General features: G+C 40.2%; 1 protein-coding gene and 1 long non-coding RNA gene across 2 annotated transcripts in view; one reads left to right on the top strand and one right to left on the bottom strand.

Moving 5' to 3' along the window:
* Positions 1-21,853, top strand: part of Dhc93AB (Dynein heavy chain at 93AB) — a 2,991,564-nt gene that overhangs the window by 1,422,626 nt on the left and 1,547,085 nt on the right. The window contains exons 12-14 of the mRNA XM_067759821.1: positions 11,427-13,415; positions 13,475-14,187; positions 14,247-14,599. Of these exons, the coding sequence (XP_067615922.1) occupies positions 11,427-13,415; positions 13,475-14,187; positions 14,247-14,599 (3,055 nt within the window). The remainder of the gene's footprint in view (positions 1-11,426; positions 13,416-13,474; positions 14,188-14,246; positions 14,600-21,853) is intronic.
* On the bottom strand, positions 4,869-7,832 carry LOC137236814 (uncharacterized). The gene is made up of 5 exons (XR_010948648.1): positions 7,747-7,832; positions 5,604-5,767; positions 5,357-5,544; positions 5,060-5,219; positions 4,869-5,001 (listed from the first exon to the last, which is right to left on the bottom strand). It is a non-coding gene; the product is annotated as an uncharacterized lncRNA (long non-coding RNA).

Raw genomic sequence — 21,853 nt, forward strand, 5'->3', positions numbered from 1 at the left:
ACCAATTCTGTTTTTCCCGGGTTGACCGCCACTCCACATGATTCAGCCCACCTAGCCACAGTATCCAGGTATCCCTGCAGAACATCGCGCAGGGTGCCCAGAAATTTGCCCCTGACTAGGATAGCGAGGTCATCTGCATAGGCAACCACCCGACAGCCATTGGCTTCCAGCTCCACAAGAAGCTCGTTGACTACCACAACCCAGAGCAGAGGAGATAGGACACCTCCCTGTGGCGTGCCCCTGCACACCTTCCTCCTTATTATGGCTCCTCCCCACTCCGCTGCGACAATTCTGCCGCATAGAAGTTTGCTAATAAATTCAACCAGAGCCGCTTCGACTCCTAAACCCACCAGAGCTCTTTCGATTGCCCCCGGTAGAACATTGTTAAAAGCCCCCTCGATGTCTAGAAAGGCACCCAGAGCATACTCTTTATGTTCTAGAGACCCCTCTATTTGCTTTACAATCGAATGGAGAGCCGTTTCCGTCGATCTGCCTTTGCAGTACGCATGCTGTGAAGCCGACAGTAACCCCCCAGGTATCCTTTCTCGTAGGTACAGGTCAATCAGCCGCTCAAGCGTCTTAAGAAGAAACGACGAGAGACTGATTGGCCTGAAATCCTTAGGTGTTACATGAGAGCCCCTGCCGGCCTTCGGAATGAAGATGACCCTAACCGTGTGCCACGACCTAGGGATATAGTTAAGCCTGAGGCAGTTAGTGTAGATGATGGCCAACCAGCGGCAGGAAATCCCTAAAGACCTTTGAAGTTGCGCAGGAATGATGCCATCCGGACCGGGTGACTTATAGGGCTTGAACGAATTTATAGCCCAGGATATTTGACTTTCCCGTAGTGGGATGGCAGGCATTTCTGCATGGCCAGCAACCGCCGACCACGCAAGCGAAGATCCCTGCGCAACTGGGACATCGGGAAAATGATTGTCCAGTAAAAGTCTCAGGGACTCTTCGCTACTCATCGACCAGTCCCCACCATCATCTCTCAGATACCCCCGAGGGGCGGGATTCCTAGAGAGTATTTTTCTAAGCCTCGCGGATTCATTGCAGCCCTCCACGTTTTCACAGAAGCTTCGCCATGAATCCCGCTTGGCTAACCTTATTTCATATTTATAAATCCCCAGACTCACCTTATAGAGCTCCCAGTCCGAGGGTAGTCTACTCCTCTTGGCTCTATTAAAGAGCCGCCTACTGGACGCTCTTAGGTCGTCAAGGGAATCAGACCACCAGGGCGGCTTGCCCTTCCCCCTGTAAGTTTTCAGTGGGCAGGACTGTTGAAAGGCGCTATTGCCTGCCAAGGTGAAGTTTTCCACCAGATCGTCTATTTCAGATTCGGACAGGTCCGAACCAGCGATAGGCGCCTCAGGCAATAGCTCTCCCAACTTCCTACAATACAAGTCCCAGTTGGTACTTTTAGGGTTCCTAAAAGATATTTTACCGGGACGTTCTTCATTCACCGAGAACTGAATATATCGGTGATCAGAGAAAGAGTGCTCGTTGAGAACCCTCCATCCAGATATCCGATCTTCCAGTTCTCTGCTAACCAGGGTGAGGTCCAAGACCTCCTCCCTTACCGCAGTAATAAAAGTCGGGTCATTCCCCCTATTACATATACAAAGTCCCTCATCTACAATAAAAGTAAATAAAGACTCACCTCCCCCATATGCTATGGTGTGCATTAGCATCGGCACCTATGATTACGCCAACACCTCTCCGCCTTGCTTCAGCGGTGATTTCGCCCAGTATCACAGGCGGTGGTCCCGTTACGTCCCCATGGGGCATATACGCTGAGACCACCCACAATTCGCTACTGCCTCGCTCGAGGCAGACCGTGGTTACGTCAGCATTGCTGAAATTAGAGAGAATAAAAGCTTTAAATTCCTTTTTAATAAGCACACAGGATCTAGGCCTACCTGCCTCCCCATGCACCAAGGTGTTGAATTTTCCCGTCCTTAATCCAGAAATTTTTCCGCCGTTACTACACAGCCACGGCTCCTGGACAAGGACAATATCCACTCCGCCTTTCTCAAGACAGAGCAACAAGTTTGCGGAAGCCGCCTTAGAATGCTGAAGATTGATTTGACGGATTTCCATCAACACCACTCTTCTTCTTCTGCACCCCATCCTTGGCGGCTTCGCCCTCGGAGACTAGGAGATCCTCCTCCTCCCCCAACAGACGACTTACACTGATGACGGATCCCGCCATCGATGATTCGCCCTCGGAGGCCAGGAGTTCCTCCTCGGCCCTATCAGCCAGACGACTAGCACTGACGACAGATCCCGCTATTGACGGGACGTCAACAGTGCTTTCGCTGTCCAAATTAGCGGAGTCAGCATCCACAACCATGGGTACTGGCTCCCCTGCGGACGCCTCCACCTCCCGAACAGTCTCTGTGGGAGAGGAACCATCCCCCCTGGAATCGGCGTGGTAGATTTTAAGAACCACACGCTCGAGGCCATAGGAGATAACCCCCCTCGTGTCAGAGAGAGGACCGGTGGACTCTGCGTTTAGCAGAATCAGCACTTGCCGGCGTGGCCCAACAGCCTCCTCTACTCTGAGGACCCTCCAGTTATGCGTCGGAAGGTTCGGGTTGCAGTAACGCATTAGTTCGAGTATTTTCTCCGGCTGAGATGGCCCGGCAGGCAACCACACCCGAGCCCTCGGTCGAAGGGGGAGATCCCTCCGTTCCACGGCCTCGAGTCTGGCCCCCCTCCAGACCTCCCCTACCAAAGAAATTATTTTCTTAAAGATACAGGCCGACCGCTCGTCAGCACAAGTAATCAGTCTAAAACCATGATACCACCCCGAGTATTCGAAGCATGGCCGCGTACCTGGGCTCTCCATAACAGCGGTCATATAGGCCGCTGATATGGCGCTGGCGACCCACGGCCACTCCTCTCGGGAGATGGCACCATCCTCCCTACTCCTATCCAGGACCCCGAGGGTGATGGAGCCTGCACGTTTAGCGATTTCGCTAAACGAAATTGCGTCCCCACCTCCTCGGGCCCTTTTTGTCGTTGAGGCATTCCGCTCATCCGACCTTTGCCGCTTCATAGCCCCCAAACCCTGCTGCTCACCCGCATCGTTCGACACCGATGTGTGGTCGTCGCAAGCTACGACGCTCCTGGCCCACTCCAGCGTCCGGGAATGCTTCTCAGACATTTGAGCTGCATCCCTTCCGCCGTAGCGCTCCAAGATCTTCTCAGCTAAGCGCCGATCACCCAGAGCTTTCCTACGCGGCGTCGATCGCCTACCTTTCCCGGCAGGCTTCGACCCCAGGGCTCCCGTTGGGAAAGCTCCTCGCGACAGGGCTTCCTTACTAGTACTGGGCTGCTCCGTCGCATTCGTCGGACCTCTGCCTTTCCCTGTCACAGCCCCATATGGGCCTACATTGGGTGTCGGTTTCGACACCCCTCCACTAACCGAACTACCCGTACCTACGGGGTTTGAAACCAAACCCCTGCGCTGATCCGTCTGATCAGCCCTTTTGACCCGCCGGGAGCTTTCCCGGCTGGCGGCGACCTGCTTCGGAGCACTCTCCGCACCTGTCGCGTCCCCCGCACCATGACGACTTTCGCCGTCACTCCTACCCTCCTTTTTCTTCGTCTTCGTGTCCATTCTAAGAAGTCCCCCCTCAAGGCCGCTATCCGGAGCCGATTGTGTAGTCGCCCTTCAACGGTCCCGTGGTTATCTATGCTGCGCAGGGAGGCCACGCGAGGGTTGACGCATTACCTTATGAGTAATGCGTTCAGAGCCAGACCGGACGCAAAGCGGGAAAATCTTCAACCGCACCTACACCACCAACTTAACGGCGACGGAGCCGGAACGTACCTTGAGGCCCGCCACGGTTTTAACGGGACGTGGGCAGGTGCAGCATTAGCCTACCAGCCATTTCGATAGGGTTTCACCCCGACCTACTAAGGTGGCAGAATACTGCACCTACCAGCCCAAAGTCATCAATTCCTATCCATAGTCAAAATCAAGTCCCTAACAATCCGGTTCGTCACCATTGAGTACCGATCTTGACCCTTAACAGGGTCCTCCCTCCCCTGAGCTCGGCACAATGACTCAGGGGTGCGGGTTTTATCGAGTTGTCCTCTCTAGATCCGCCATTATCAGTAGAAGCAGGGGCACCTCGTGCAGGACGTGACAACCAATCACGTGTGACAATTCGTCACTATGGCCGGTCTAAGACTGATACCAGTCCCTGATCCAGAGCCTGGAACCACGTATGATATCCAAGCCAAGTATCTTAACCTTTTAACAGCTAGAAGCTTCAAATTTCACCAAATGCTTACGTGTATAGCATATATTGTTGTCTGAAAAAATCGTTGAGATCGGTGGTATATATAATATATATCTCATACAACCGATTGTTCAGTTAAGAAACTTTGCGCAATTTCTGCCCCTTTTTAACAGCTAGACGCTTCAAATTTCACCATATGCTTACGTATATAGCATATATTGTTGTCTGAAAAAATCATAGAGATCGGTGGTATATATATTATATACCCCATATAAACTCTAATTTTTGCCCCCTTTTTACGGCTAGAAGCTTCAAAATTCATCAAATTTCATCAAATAGTTACGTTTACGTCATATATTGTTGAAATACGTGATTCGTATTCATAGTTTTTACACGCAGACCACAAAAAACCTGAAACTTTGCATCCTCACACAAATTACCTACCTGTTTTTTATTTTATATTTATCTTAAAAATCGTTAAGGTATGTAGATCTGTTCACTATATATTTCTTATCTTATACATCCGATTATTCGGAGATTACGAACGGGATAAGATTATTGTTCAGCCCCATTCATGAAAGGTATGAAGTCTTCGGCACAGCCGAAGACAGTCCCGTTCTTACTTGTTTATTTTCTTTATAACACTTTTTCTTGGTGAAGCGTCCCTTGGCGTGTTGAAAGAATGCTATCGAAGTTCGCTCGAAATCTGAATCTGTCGAGTGCGGGAACTTGGACGAAAATGTACCTAAATACAAAAACAAATAATTAGTGCTAAAGGTATTTCACAATTGGTAGTATTATACTTTTTAAGGCGGACGTCACACTGAGTGCTCTTACAGCCTTTTTTTCGTTTGTCCCTTTCCAACATAGCTGCTGAGCAACACCGTCTGTCAATATTTTCCGCCATGCATTTCTAACGAACTTTTCGGCAGTGTAAGCCATTACGGTGGATAATTCGTCTTTCTGAAAATGTACATTTTTGGAAAACTTATAATGTAGATAAAAACATAGTTAGATAATATGCAAATATTACGCTTATTTTTACAAAGCACTATTGAAAATAAATTATTCATATATGTACGCCATTAGGTATATATTACCAGGTTTTCATATTTGCTGCCATGGTCCTGCACTTCCTTTTCAAAGTTTTGAAACTTTTCCAAATCATTGAAAGGAGTTTTCAACAAAAAATCGCTCCGACGCTTTTGGCTATGGTTTGTTCTCTGCTTCGTCTCTTGTAAGATGCGCGTCATAGTCCTCTTCACAGATTTTTCATTATGATGCATTTCTGTAAAATAAAGACATATTAGTTACTGATATACTAAACAACTGTAGGTCCTGGTTTACCTTTGAGTATTTTTTGCTCCGATGCTTTTATATGGTCCAATATTAAAATTGTTTATTACTTCGAATACTTTATTGATTTAAAAATGTTTACCATTTTTTGTTATGGGGCTGTCATCTGTGGCGCTTTCAAAAAATCTGTTGAAATTCATTCTGTCTTCGTCTGTCTGTTTGAAAAATATATGTTCTTTTGAATCAGTAAGTTTTAATTTAAAGAATTTGAAGCTAAATGTTTATACATATGTGTAAATTAATGAAGGAAAGGTGCAAAAAAATGGAGGTCGCTGTCATAAAAATTGAACTTTATTACTTTTCCTGAAACTTCGTTTAAGTTATGTTGAAATATAGCGTTTGAAAACTACAACTTACTGGTTGATTTTATATTTAGACTTCCAGATCGTATAGGTGCCTCAAAAAAAATGTCTACATTTAATACTTCTTTCCCTAAAAGGATAGCGTTTTGGTTAATAGCCTCTATTTTATAAAACTTCTCAGAAACAGTGTAAAAATTGTCAGGTTCCTTACGCGAAAAGTAAAATGATGAAGATTTTACATATGAGAGTGAGCCATTTATAAAACTCCACTTTTTCAGCTCTATTACTGGGCTTGTTTTATTTTTTGAACACATGCTTTCTTCCACTATACGATTATATACCTGTGCAGCGACATTGTTATGCTTCCGAATTTTTTGTTTCAATTTTGATAAATAATTTTCGAACTTAAAAGCACTAAAAGTTTCCAGAGGTCCAAAATGCAAAGTATCACTTGCCAAATGGGCTAAGCAATGGAAATTGAAGGTTGGAAAATCACTATCATAATACTCGGGTAGAAGTTCTATAAATTTATCCAACATATGGCTAGCACATTCATTGTATTTAATACAGTGATCTTTATTTAATAGTATTCTGATGCTTAGAGCAAAAAGGAGAAAATGGCTATATCTAACTGGGTCCAAAATATCTTTCAATAAAAAAATTCCTGTGTAAAGTAAGAATGTCCTCAATTCAGTGGCTTTGAATCGTTCAAGTTCTTTCAGGGATCGTGGACGTCTAGAAAATTCGTTTGGCACTTGGCTATATAAGCACTGCAGTCTTGAGTTTATTAACTGTATTTGTTGATTTGATAGTGAATAGCGTCTGTTACGTTTCCTTAACCAAGCCATCAATAAAGTTTTAGTAACTCCAAGACAGACTATGTGCATATAGTCCAAACCAAAGCCTTTCACAATATCTATTGGAAGTTTTTCAATCGCGGTTGGCTCTGAAATAACATGATGCCCTTTATCTAAACGCGCTCGGAAGTCTGAATCAGTTCGAAGGGAACAGTTTTCTTTAATAAATACCATTTTATGATTTTTTAACTCCCCTTTTGAGTACATTTAGGGCAACAGGAATACCCCGAATGACTTTTAATACCAAGAATATATGCTCTTGCGGGTGCGTCACATATAAAGGCTCGGCAAGTCACAGTGTAAAGCTTTTCGTTAAAGAGTAATCCATTTTCCATTGAACAATGTAATTCATCAATAAAATTACTTAGAAAGTTGTTTGCACTCGCTGATTTGCTGTCACCGCAATAAGCTCCAATAACCCTAACATCATCTGACCCGTTTATATTAACTAAAATTGGCCATATTTGTAAACTAGAACTCTTGGCCAAAGGAAGTCCGTCAATGTTAATGTTTAAATCCAAGCGAATATCACGAAAGTCATTATTGTGCAAGAAATCCATTTACGATTTTTTAACTCCATAGTGAATATATTCACCCGAACCCATTTGTACTCTTTTTGATTCTTTTGGCGTACTCTTGAGGGTCCTAGAGCATAAAGGAAGTCCTGAAATGCGTTTCCCCAAAATTTTCAATAAAGCGTCAGTCGCAGCACTCGATATATTGAAGTCGACGGCCCATTCGGACAAGTCTTGTCTCAAGTCTGTATCTTCCTCCTCTGATTCATTGTCATCTGTATCACTATCATATGTTTCACTACTATGTATTGTGTCTAAGTTTTCAGTTCCAGTTATTCCCTCAGGATTGGGCTGAGCGTTGGTTTGAGCTGCCGATGAGGAAGCGTTTTCTTCATGCCATAGCACTTCAATAATTTGCTCGCTTTCCCTTTTTAATTTTTTTTTATTCATTTTCACTTACTATTTTTGTTATAAATAAAATAAACTTATTTCACAGCTAATAAAATATCTCAGCACAACTTTTCACTATTTTTATTTTGTTGGTATAACACTAAAGATGAGTGATCATGTCGTGCAAATTATCGATAACCCTGACAATAATCATAACATCGCATTTCTAGTGTTATTCGAATCGTTTCACAGTCGAATTCTAACCTAGTTCTCTAACCTAGTTTTCGATTCGAAATGCATTAGAGAACTACATTAGAATTCTAATGTAAAATTACAATATTTCTCTAACGTTAGAAACTGTGTTTGCTGGGTATCGATTATTTGCACGACATGATCACTCATCCTTAGTGTTATTCAAACTAAATAAAAATAGTGAAAACTTGTGTGGAAATATTATAAGTTGGGAAATAAGTTTTTTTATTTATAATAGTAAACACTAGGAAGTGAAAACGAATCAAAAAAACTTAAAAAAGGAAAGCAAGCAGATTATTGAAGTACTATTTGAATGGCATGAAGAAAACGCTTCCTCATCCGTACCTCAAACCAACGCTGAGCTCAATTTTTACGTGCGGTTTTAATTTATTATAATAGAAAAAGCCTTTGAAATATGTTCATTCTTAATACATAAGCTTATAACCAAATAAAACTATTTGATATAATGAAACAATGAAAATTTCGCTGATTTTAAATAATTGAACTTAATTGCGCATCACTTCAAAATTCTCATTAGAAACTCATTAGAAATTGATGTTAGAATTCGATTGGAATTCGATTAGAATTCTAACCCTTTTCTCGATATCGAGAATGCTATAATTCGCGACAGTTTCGCAAATCGTCCTCTAACCGTATACCTTAGAGAAATACATTAGAATTCGATTCGTCTTCTAATCGTTTTCTAACCTAAATGTTTGTTGGGAGAGTAGTTGTCGAGTAACGATCTTTGGTTTTTCGGAGAAAACCATATATTTTGTGTTATAGCGATATATGTGTAGTTATAAATTTTATGCAGTTGATTTTCATGTAAACTGTATTATTTTGCGTTGTGACTATACCGCTGAAAAATTTTGGTTTCGCTTTTTCTGTACAATGCAATACAACATGTGACGCTGTGCTGTAAAAAAGTACGATTTCGTGTTAAATGTTATTTTTTACGAAAATTGCATCTGTGTTAATATGAAACACCTCTTAATAATGCAAAATGATACGCTATTGCTGATAATATAATCATGAAATTTGACTTTTCAGCCAAAGTATTTGGAAATATCGTTATCCAAAAACAGCTACGTTTCTCCTTCGTCATCACTATCAGAAGATTGTGACAATTCCATGGCTGATGTGACATACTTCCCAGGTTCTGCTAATGATTATAGTGAAAGTATCGACAGCAATTATGAAGATAACTTGCCTTATCAGAGCACTTTAAATAATCAGATTTATGAAAATTCTTCGGCAAAAGATTTTGATTAGGCATTAATCACGCCAGCGGCTGAAAAAGATTCTTGCGATCTACATGCAACAACGTCAACTGCAAACACAAACAATTCTTCCATCATTATGGTTAGTCCAGCGAAGAAAGGGAAACGAAAGCGGAAACAACCAGAAAAGTGGAAGAAAAATTTTGCTAAAAAAAGAAAAATAGTGGAGAACAATATGAAAGCTTGAAAAAATGAATTCGAAATAAAAGAGAAATGAAACCTCCTTGTGGTGACAGAGATATCGCTATGTGCGTTTGGGTGGAATAATGTCATATTAATAATGTCTTTTTTTAAAAAGCTTTGATAGTAATATTCGTGTCTGCAAATTATTTTTTAAAAACACTCTTGATATCAACGATCGACTAATACGAACAATTATGCAGAAGCGGGAAAACACGGTAATCACAAAAACTGGACAAGAGCATAAGAGATGCCATTACATGAGGGCAAATACATCGAAAACATTTATTGGGGGCAGCAAAACAATTTCAAACATTTATCGAGATTATGTAGATGTATGCAAAGAAAAACATCTGCCATTTTGCACATATATTTCGTTTTATAGAGCTGTTACGGAAGATTTCAATATTTAATTTTTCGCCCCAAAAAAGATTTGTGTGAGCAATGCGATGCTTACGGTAACATGACAGATGAAGAGAAATCTAACAACAAAGCCATATATGAAAACCACTTGCATGAGAAAAATTTTTCTCGCGAGGAGAAAAGTGAACACAAAGAGAGAAAAAATGCGGTTGTTGCAGTGTATGATTTGCAAACAATCATGAAATTAACAAAGGGCGAAATCTCTGCTTTCTACTACAAATCAAAAATAAATGTGTTCAACTTCAGCATATTTCATTTAAAAAGAAATAAATGTAAATGTTTTGTATGAGACGAAGCCAATGGTAAGCGTGGCGTCAATGAATTAGGAACTTGCGTTTTAGAATACATTAAAAGTTTGACTAGGACTGATGAAGACGAAATAATATTTTACTCTGATAATTGTGCCGGACAACAGAAAAACAAATTTATGATTGCTATGTATCTGTATGCCGTTCGCTCTTTAGATATAAAGTCCATCACCAACAAGTACCTCATCAAAGGCCATACCCAAAACGAAGGTGATTCAGCACATTCCCTTATTGAGAAGACTACTAAACGAGTGCTCAAAAGTGGTCCTGTATACACCACGGAGTCATTCATTACAATTATTCGATCAGCAAAGAAAACAGGGCACCCATTCTCAGTGCAAAAAATGTCCTATAAAGACTTCTTCAACTTCAAGATATTAGCTAATGACATGGGTCCTTTAAATATGGGAGAAATTAAACTCTGTGAAGTGAAAAATCGTTAAAGTTCAAGATGAAGCACCCAACTCTGTTTTATTTAAACATCATACGCTGAAGAACAATTCAAAAAAGCCACTGTAATCAAATCTAAGAAGAAACGAAATACATTGGTTAATTTGAATAAAGCATACGACTCGAAGATCGGAATTCCCAATCATAAAAGCGAAGGTATGAAAGAATTAATCTAAAAGAAACTGATTCCGCGGTTCTATCAGGATTTTTATAAAAATTTGTTATGGAAATCATTTTATAATGATTTGAATTTTAAGTATTTTTTATTATTTTAAGAACAAACTTTTGAAGTTCCTATAAAAATATTTTACAATACAATGAATTTTTAATTTTATTTTGATTTTAAATTAAAAACCAATGAAAATAAAACGTCTTGAGGCACCATTTCTGACTTTTTTTTCTCAACAATAATGACACGACTAACTTATAACAGAGAAATTAGTATAATTTTTTCACAAATAATGTGAAAAAAGTGAAAAAGTTTTTGTTAAAAAAAAAGCTGCAGATCACTATTTTCAAATGAATTTTCTTCTATAACGCATTATACAAATGATATATTATTAATTTATTTCGAAAATCTTCGTTTTATACCTTTATTTACCAAAAAAAAAAAAGAAATTTGAAAACTTTTAAAATCGGTCTCCTGAAAAAATGTGTTTTTTGAGTTATGACACTATTGAAGTAAATGAGAGAAATGTTTGTGCTGTCCTAATAAAATTATTTCACCTACATAGTATTCGCACGAATTAGATTTACTTCACTCTAAATATTTAATAGTTCACACGATTGCATTTTAGTCCAAAATATTGCGCATTATCAATGTTGTTTTTCATATTTTTTACTAAATTATTTAGGTGAAATTTATAATGGATCAAGAGACCACATTGGCCGAACTATTAGGTTTAACTTTGCATGAATGTGAGGAGGAGGTTAAGAATATCGTCGACAAAGCTGTTAAAGAAATGTCAATGGAGAAAATCTTGCGCGATTTACACACAACTTGGTCTGCCATGGAATTTGATCATGAGCTTCACCCACGCACAGGGTGTAGTCTCCTCAAAGCATCGGAGGAACTCATAGAGACTCTCGAAGACAATCAGGTGTGCTTACAAAATTTGATTACGTCGAAGTATATTGCGCACTTTCTTGAGGAGGTGTCGTCATGGCAAAACAAACTGATGGTCGCTGATCAAGTGATCACTGTCTGGTTTGAGGTGCAACGTACTTGGACACATTTAGAAAGTATCTTCATGAGTTCCGAAGACATACGTAAGCAATTGCCAGCCGATTCCGATCGTTTCGATCGCATCGATGCTGAATTTCGAATATTAATGAAAGAGATGTCTATATCATCAAATGTGGTTGCAGCGACAAATCGAGCCTCTTTGATCGAACGCTTGGAACATTTACAAAAGGAGCTCACGCTTTGTGAAAAGGCCCTTGCAGAGTACTTGGAAACGAAACGTCTAGCTTTTCCTCGGTTCTACTTTGTTTCATCTGCAGATTTGCTTGACGTGCTCAGCAATGGTATTCAGCCAGATATGGTCACCAAACATTTAACAAAGCTATTTGATTCAATAGCACGTTTAAAATTCAATAAAGGCGAGACGAATGAGATCTACTCAGCTTCGGGTATGTATGCCAAAGACGGCGAATATGTTGAATTTAATAAGTTAGCGAGTATACGCGGGCCGGTGGAAGTTTGGCTGAATCGCATCCAGTCAGCCATGCGTGCATCGCTACGTCATTACGTATCCGAAGCTGTGGTCGCTTATGAGGAAAAGCAACGCGAACAGTGGTTATTCGAATATCCTGCACAGGTTTCACTGTGTGGATCACAAATTTGGTGGTCTACTGAGGTGAATATTGCCTTTGGTCGTTTGGAGGAAGGTTACGATAACGCCATTAAGGACTATTACAAAAAACAGATCTCTCAGTTGAGCTTACTCATCACACTCTTGCTGGGTGAGCTAACCAAGGGAGATCGCCAAAAGATTATGACTATATGCACAATCGATGTACATTCGAGGGATGTGGTTGCTAAAATGATCCAAGCTAAACTGGACTCGGGGTCGGCGTTCATGTGGCAATCACAATTGAGGCATCGCTACGACGAAATAGAAAGTGACTGCTTTGCTAACATCTGTGATGCAGAATTTCAATATTCTCATGAGTATTTGGGGAATACACCGCGCCTGGTTATTACACCTCTTACCGATCGTTGTTACATCACTTTGACTCAGTCATTGCACTTAATAATGGGTGGGGGTCCAGCTGGTCCAGCAGGTACCGGCAAGACAGAGACAACGAAGGACTTAGGCCGCGCATTGGGAATCATGGTGTACGTCTTCAACTGCTCCGAACAAATGGACTACCAATCATGTGGAAATATTTATAAAGGCTTGGCACAAACCGGTGCTTGGGGTTGCTTCGATGAATTTAACCGCATCACAGTAGAGGTGCTTTCCGTTGTAGCTGTACAAGTCAAATCTGTACAGGATGCTATTCGTGACAAAAAGAAAAACTTTAATTTCATGGGGGAAAATATCATATGTGTGCCCTCGGTTGGAATATTTATAACCATGAATCCAGGATATGCTGGCCGCACAGAGCTCCCGGAAAATCTGAAGGCTTTATTTCGGCCATGCGCTATGGTTGTACCGGACTTTGAATTAATCTGTGAAATAATGTTGGTAGCAGAGGGTTTTCAGGATGCTCGAGTACTGGCTAGAAAATTCATTACCCTCTATACACTTTGCAAAGAATTGCTTTCAAAACAAGATCACTACGATTGGGGATTAAGGGCGATTAAATCGGTGCTGGTAGTTGCCGGCTCATTAAAGGTATATAAACCCGTTTAATTTTGCTTAAACTTGTTAATCAACTTCTTTTTTGCTTACAGCGTGGTGATCCTGGACGCCCTGAAGAAGAGGTACTGATGCGCGCCCTACGTGATTTTAATATACCCAAGATTGTAACCGATGATATGCCAGTTTTTATGGGTCTGATTAGCGACTTATTTCCAGCGCTGGATGTACCGAGGAAACGTGACCAGGACTTCGAGCGCACCGTTAAACAGGCCGCTTCTGATCTGTTTCTACAGCCCGAAGATAATTTCATACTCAAAGTTGTTCAATTGGAGGAGCTGCTAGAAGTGCGACATTCTGTTTTTATAGTTGGCAATGCTGGCACAGGCAAAACACAAGTATGGAAAACTTTACTGCGCACATATCAAAACATCAAACGAAAACCAGTTTTTAACGATTTAAATCCGAAAGCTGTTACCAATGACGAACTCTTCGGGATTATCAACCCAGCTACTCGTGAATGGAAAGATGGATTGTTTTCTGTGATAATGCGAGACCAAGCTAACATAACTAGTGATCAGCCTAAGTGGATTGTGCTGGATGGTGATATCGACCCAATGTGGATTGAAAGTTTGAATACAGTAATGGATGATAACAAAATATTGACTTTGGCCAGTAATGAGCGCATCGCACTGACATCTTCAATGCGATTGCTTTTTGAGATTTCCAACTTAAGAACAGCTACTCCAGCTACCGTATCCCGAGCAGGCATACTCTATATAAATCCTCAAGATTTGGGATGGAACCCGTAAGTAATTTCTAGTATGTACATATGTACACACAATTATTCCTTTTTTATTACTTAAGTTACGTCAGCAGCTGGATTGAGACCCGTAAAATACCAGCAGAGAAATCTAATCTGGTAATGTTGTTCGACAAATATATACCGGCTTCCTTAGAAACTATACGAACACGATTTAAGAAAATTACACCTATTGCTGAAATGGCCCACATTCAGATGCTATGTCACTTATTGGAATGTTTCTTGACACTTTCGAACACACCAGCCGATTGTCCAAAAGAATGGCATGAACTATATTTTGTATTTGCTTGTGTTTGGGCATTCGGGTCCGCTATGTTCCAGGATCAAGCAATCGATTATAGAGTCGAATTCAGTAAATGGTGGGTTAATGAGTTCAAAACCGTAAAATTCCCTCAAGGTGAGTATGCTTATACATATGTATATCGACTGCTGATTATAATATCACACTATCTCGGCACATGATACAGGAAAGGTAGTTCCACTTTGACGTTTTTGACGTAATCAGTGTTAGTCAAATGTTTAAAAAGAATTTCCATTCAACAAAATTTTGCTTCGGAAACTTTTTTATGGTGTATTTCTATTCAACTATAAAGATTATTAGAACAAATATTTACAGAGCTGTTAAAATGCGAACTGATTAATTGCAGCCAAAATACCACATCAAAAAAGTTGAGCAAAGTCTTTATCCTCTGTAACGACAGCCTGTGACACTGTGGCATTACGGCAAAAAGTGGTGCATACATATATACAACCATGTATACGCTTTGGTTGTGCGCAACATATTTACGGTCAAACTTCAAACGCTTCCGATTATGTCGAACCATGCATATCTACGTCAAACATTTTTAAGTCACGTCGAACGCTCAAACCATCTGAAGTACTTCATGTGTATGTATGGGTGTATGCGCGCGAAAGCAATTTCTCCTTTGGCCGTCCTAATCTATGTATAGCTTGTAGTTTGTTGGGTTATGCCTCGTTAAACATGTATCTGTAGGTAAGGTTTTGTGGTAAGGGTGTGTGCGTACTTTCCTCGTCTGTTGAGTGAAAATATGGCGAAGGAAAGATTTCGTGGCACTTGTCTGGGGCTTCGTTCACTAACCGAAATGAGACTTTGGATCATTATTCAAAGTGTTCAACACAGCGAAGGAAGTGCGACCGGGAATTTTTAAACCGCAGTAGTGACTTACAAAAATTAAAAAAAAACAAAAAACAAAGTGATAGTTTTTTTTGCCATAACCCGCTACGGTTACGGTTCCGGCCACCGGTACACCAGCCAAAGGACACTTAAGTAACCTGCCGCCGCTGAGGTAAGAAAAACAAAAGGAAGTGTATTCCCGTTTTCTTTTCATATGAAATCCTATTTCCCTCTTTTTTATTTGTAAAGAAAATCCCATTTTTAAATAATTAAAAATTTTAATAAAACCTAAAAATAAATTTAAAAAAATAAATTCAAATTTAAATAAAACCTAAAAATTTAATTTAATAAAATAAATTCAAATTTAAATAAAACCTAAAAATTTAATTTAATAAAATAAATTCAAATTTAAATAAAACCTAAAAATTTATTTAATAAAAATTTTTAAAATTTAAATAAAACTTAAAAATTTATTTAATAAAAATTTTTAAAATGTAAGTGAAGGCTACTACTAAAGTGAAGAAAAATGTTTAAGTTAATGAGATAAACTGAAACTGAATAAAATCTACATAAAATAATTAGAAGGTGTAAAATCAATGCCAATGGTAGATGGTAATATACGTTGTCTATTTCAGGTCCTCACCCGGTAGGAGTATTCCTGGGCCTCAATGAAAGGCCATTAAACTAACAAGCAGTCGCGAGGTTCCTGCAGCTGAACTTCCTGGAGGCAATAAACAATTGCAGCATATTTATACACACCTAAAGCTATGTTATTTGGAGAACGACACCGGCGATACAAATAAAGTAGTACTTAATCACCAGACCAGCGAGGCCAGCGCACAGCATCAGCCCAGCGACAACAACAACAACAACAAACATACGGAGAGAAGACTAGCGGCGAAACATTTACATATACATAAATTTATATCAAAACTGTATGATAGCCTTATGTACATACATAGCAGTGAATTTTTCTTGTTAGGCTAACCCTCCTTGGGGGAATTCCAAGGAAAACGTTTTTTTGGGTTACACCTTTTTATAAGTCACGGCGTTTTTTTGTTTTTTTTTTCTCACGGATTAACTTCCTTTGCACCCACTTTTAGCTTTTGATTTTTTTTGCCGCATTTTCTTTTTTTGGGTTTCTTTTGGTCAAATCAATATATTAAAACAAAAGAAAAAAAAAGGGGAAAAACAGGGAGGAGGAAGATTTCGATTGAGGTAATCGGAAATTTAGATTTCCCAATTCCTTCCGCCTTTGCCTTTTTTTTCTCCTTTGACCCACCTGTAATCCACACTTAGGTCCGGTTGAACGAACCAGATCTTCCCCCGTCACAAGGCACTCAATAATTTTTTTTCTTTTCACTTCACCTTTTGTGCACTTTTAAACCCATTGTGGGGTTTTTTCTTTGTTGTTTCCGCATTTTAAACAATTTTTTTTGACCGCCGTAAAGCCCGAAATAGAATTGGCTGTTGTAATCCAGCCCACAACCGCATGACTAAAGGCGGAAGTGCTTCCAAAATAACTCCTCTCTAAGATCCAGCCAGCGTTAGGCATTGGAAATCAGATAAATTACTTAGCTTTCCTTTTAATGAGTCTTCTTTATGTACATGTGTATGGACATATATATATATAAAATCTTTAGCACTGCTCTCCTAGATGCGGTGCCTCATCGTGGGATAAACCGGTAAGTGCTAGCACGTAAATATAATACCCATAATTAAGTATATACATATACATACAATTTTACATACATATTTTACTTTGCATGTCTTTCTTATCATACGTTTTTTTTCCTGTTGGAATATTAAGAGAGGGATTAGTTTGGGGATTACATACCCAACAGCGGTGGCCATTGAACTAGGACCACTACCGAAAAATAAACGGAGTTATGATTGGATTTTATTTTTATTTTTTTTATTAGTATAATTATGTTATTTTTATAGTTTTATGATAGGCTCTGTAACTCCATATCTACTAAGCTCGATTAATCTTGTAGAATTGAAGCCACACGTATTTGAAGTTTCCACCACTTACAAAAGTTTAATATAATTTTTTTATGGATTTGTTTAGAAATTAACTTGTAAGATAGTTTCACCTTTTCTTTTCCTTTTTTTTACACATAGGCAGGCCTAAGTGTAGATATGCCAACGGCTGTTTATTTTTGGACGAGGAATTAGTATAGGAAAATCATTAATGCGTATATGTGTAGCTATAAGGGTAGATTAATATCTGAATTAAATAAAGGAATGTGAATATGTTTATAACGTTTTGAAGGAATAACTTTGGTTTTGTTTTTTTGGATTTCCACCTTTTTTTTATTAACGGGGTAAGATACCATGATGCGTAGATAAGATACCCTGTTGTTTGGTGTGGGCGTTACACAAGGGCGTAAGAGGGGACGTGGGTGTGCAGACAGACGTAGAGACAGGATGTTAGGTTGACCAGGGACGTAGTGGACAATTAACGGACGGACAAGTGTCAGGCAAAGGGGGCTTCGCTCGGTATACGGAGTCTTAGCGGAGCCCAAGGCTACGTACACTACGTAGAAGTGGGAGGGCAGACTCCACCTGACCTAGACGGGCTTTTCTTTCCTATCTTTCTTTTCGCTTCATTTCACGTTATCATCTTCCACAAGCATAGGCATGATCTACTTATAATTTGTTTACGAGTACCGCAAGTGAGGCCGGTGGAAAAGACCCCCCATCCGACGAGCTAGCGTGGGCTAACAAGCATGCCTGCATACCGCCGTGACTCACCACCGCAGGCAGTACCGTAACAATGGCGCCCAACGTAATAGCCCAAACTCTTTCTAGTGTTTTACCATTTTAATATTCTTCCCTTACTTTCCTCCCTCTACCTAAGTACCTATCACTTTTCTATCTCTTTCGATTTTTCTTTCAAATTTCATTACCTATCCTTCAGATTTTCGACATGTTAGGGTTATAGCAGCAACGCAGTTTGGACCAGTCAAAACTGTTAGTGCTGCTATGACAATAAGGGGGTATATCTGTCCGGCATTAGTAGTACCTTGTAAGGACCTCAGTGCTGTTGCAAGTGGAATCCTGATGTCTGGCGAATATCAGAAGGGGGGGATAATATTCCAATTTTTTTTTTGTTTTAGTTAGTTGGCCGCTGCTCAAGCTGCCATGCACGCAGTCCAGCATTGCGTGCATGTGAGGTTTGCAGAGAGTCAACGCAGTGGGGGTAAGGGGTGTAATGGGATATGGGAGAATGTGGTTTCCAGGCTTGGATTCAGGTTTCGAATACTGTTGTACCACATTCGACACCAGGGGAAATCTAGCTGACGGTGACTTTGGACGGATGACGAACATACGGACCTAGCACACTCATTACGACCTTGCTAAGGTGCAACGCCATAACACACCGAACTTTTAAAAGATTTTTTGTTTCATAAGGAGAAAATAAATTTCATACCACTTTACACATCGGTTGTACATACATGAGTATTACGTAAATAAGTCTACATGTATATGTAAATAATCTCTACGCCATTTAATTTTTTTTTTCTCTAACAGATATGCACATATATGGATTTGAAAATACCTTTTTAATAAACATATTTAGAAGTATTGTTAGAACTACTCACACGTCTATTTTATTGATTAGTTCATTTCCTAAGTTTTTTTATAGTTATTAGAGGTGCAAATTTTCTTCACCAATTTCCACCGGGTTATCCGGTTAAATAAATTATCATCATAAAGTCAACATGGATTCAAGATTAATAGTTTTACACTTGCTTCTCGAGTTTTTTTTATATATTAATTATTCTGAATTAATTTACCCAAACAAAAAAGAAAGAAAATAAATTTAAAATACTCAGTCAAGGAATTTTTTTTAAGAATATTTCCTTTTTATTGAATTTGAATAATAATAATAATAAACTTAGTTTAGTTAAGAGCCAAAACATAGTGAATTGAATTATTGCTTTTCCCAATTTTTTTTTTTTTATATTACTGTTTTCCTTTTAAGGAATTGAAAGGAAAAAAAAAAACATTTTTTTGCCTGAATTCTACTTTTCAAGTTCCTGAAATCGTTAACCTAATATATAATCGAGATTAAGTTTCAAACAAGCATATTACTAGTGCTTGCTCAGGTATTCAAGTTATTTGTTTGTATACGTAGTGTTTTTCATATACACTTAACCTCGTCAGAAATTTACATCACCCCGGTAGTGATTAGGTTAAAACATCTTGAATTTACCCCGGCTTGAGTTGTAAGCATTCAACAGATTCTAATTTTTTTGATTGTGCGTACACGCTATATTTCACCTGGATTTACTGAATATCGTTAATAACGTTATAGTCAACGCGTTACTGAACTAAAGCCTTGCTTTGCAACGTTTATTCGAATATTTCTCTTTTTACATAACAGCCTATTTATAAATTCTTGAATTCTTTTACTTTAATTTTTCGTGAAGCTCGGTGGTGTGTGAGCTCGTGATAGAGTGTATCTTGTTGGATTCTCAAACCCAATACATTGTCTCGGCCTTGTGAATAGAAGTACCCAGGAAGCCAAGCCTCCTTCGCTCGTGTGTGTGTACGCAGTGGAGGAAGGGGACAACCCAGATATAATTACTGGTGGGTTGGGATTATTTGGTACCGATAGGCGCATCACTAGGAGTGTTACTAGGCAATTAGAAAATCAGGTGGCAGGATCCCTTTTTAACCAAATCGATACGGAAATACCATTTGCGGTTGACTTCGTACCTACTGACCTTTTTAATCGGTGTGCAGCCAGAATTTTCGGTACAAGCGAAGGAGATACAAATAGGCGTTCTGCAGTGTCGATCACCAACCAAGTGGCCATCAACGAATCCAACAACAGCCTAAGTTTTTCAACAAAAATTGAGCGACTACTAAATATGCCAGAAAACGGAACACCAGGGGCTACCGGAGGAGCGGATGTCGTGCAGGATGGACAGCCAGGAAATTCGGGAGCTGGTGGTTCGAGGACCTCAGGAAACGGACCAAGTGCAACTGCCGCCGGTACCGAACAGCTAGAGCGGATGATGGAGATGATGGCTACACAAAACCAAGTTATGGCGCAGTATATGAGCGCGGTTCGTGATCTGAGGACCGACGTTTCGCACCTCAGCAATCGTATGGGAGAATTAGAGGTTTCGGCTCAAGCGCTGAACCATCCAGCCGCCAACGCATCCACTCCGGAAGGGAGAAAGGAAAGGGGCCAAAATGGGAATAACGCCGCTGCCACAGGCCAGGGCAGAAGTGAGGAACATACGCACCCAAACTGGAGAAAAGTCGCCCTAGATAAATGGCACGTCAAGTTCGATGGGTCGGCTAAGGGGATCACCGTAGAAAGCTTTTTATTTAGAATTGAAAAGTTGAAGGCACAGTATAACATAACATATGGACGCCTCTTCACAGATTTCCATTATCTCGTGACAGGCTCCGCACTTAAATGGTATTGGCAAGTTCTTGAGGACCATGCCGACGACCCTGCCTTTGGCTACTTCGAGCTTAAGGCAGAGTTGTTGGCCCATTTTAAAACCGCGGAGTCTGATTACGAAATAATCAGAGAAATCATGGAGAGGAAGCAGTCAGCTCAAGAGAGCTTCGATGAATTTTATGGGGAGGTCCACGACTTGACGTTTAGGCTGAAGCAGAAAATTCCATAGAAGGAACTAGTCGGCATTATTAAGGGGAATTTAAAGCCTTATTTAGCAAATTTAACGTTCGCAGCAAAAATGGATACCTTGGCCGATCTGAAGACGGAGTGTCGGCGTGCAGAACGCCTAATTAAAGAGAATAGGAGTAGGTCGGCAAGAGCAGTGAACGAGATGGTATTTCCCGTAGCACAAGCTGAGGCTGAAGTAGATGGGGGCAAGCTCGTCGAGGCACTCGAAAAGCCAGCCAAACAGAGACTAGGGTTTAATCAGCCGCTTAATAGTAATAATTCTGGGCCTTTTTCCACTGCTGGCGGTGTGTCTGTTGGAACTAACTCCACGACAGGTCCCAAACCCGCTGTTAACTCCTTCTGTACGTCTCCATTCCACTTAATGTTATGTGTTACGTGTGGTATGCCTGTGAACTACTTTGTCATGAATCCGTCGGAGGCGTTGAAAGAAAATAGGTGTAAGTCTCGTTTTCACAGTATGGTTTGTTTTGCTTGTGGTAGTGCCACGTCTTTTTGTGTTTTTAGGCCCGGGAAGGGAAACTCCACACTGGCGGAGAATTCCGGGACCTCCAGCCAGGCACAGGCGCAACCGGAGACCAACCGGAATACAAGGTTTTGAAAAGGGATAGAACCGTTCGTCGTACAGAGGAAGTAGGATCTGAAGTGAAAACCGATTTAAAAAGTTTGCACCAAAGGAAAATTGATTATGAAGCAGCACGTAGGAGAATTTTTTGTGAGGAAATAATACTAAAGAAAAAGAAACGAAACTTTGAGAAAATAAGAAAGATGAGAGAAAAGGCAAAAAGAATTAAGAGGATTTTTAATAAAATTATCTCAACGATAGTAACGGTTAAAGGAGA

The sequence above is a fragment of the Eurosta solidaginis genome, chromosome 1, assembly GCF_040869045.1.
Source record: "Eurosta solidaginis isolate ZX-2024a chromosome 1, ASM4086904v1, whole genome shotgun sequence".
NCBI classification, from domain to species: Eukaryota; Metazoa; Arthropoda; class Insecta; order Diptera; family Tephritidae; genus Eurosta; species Eurosta solidaginis.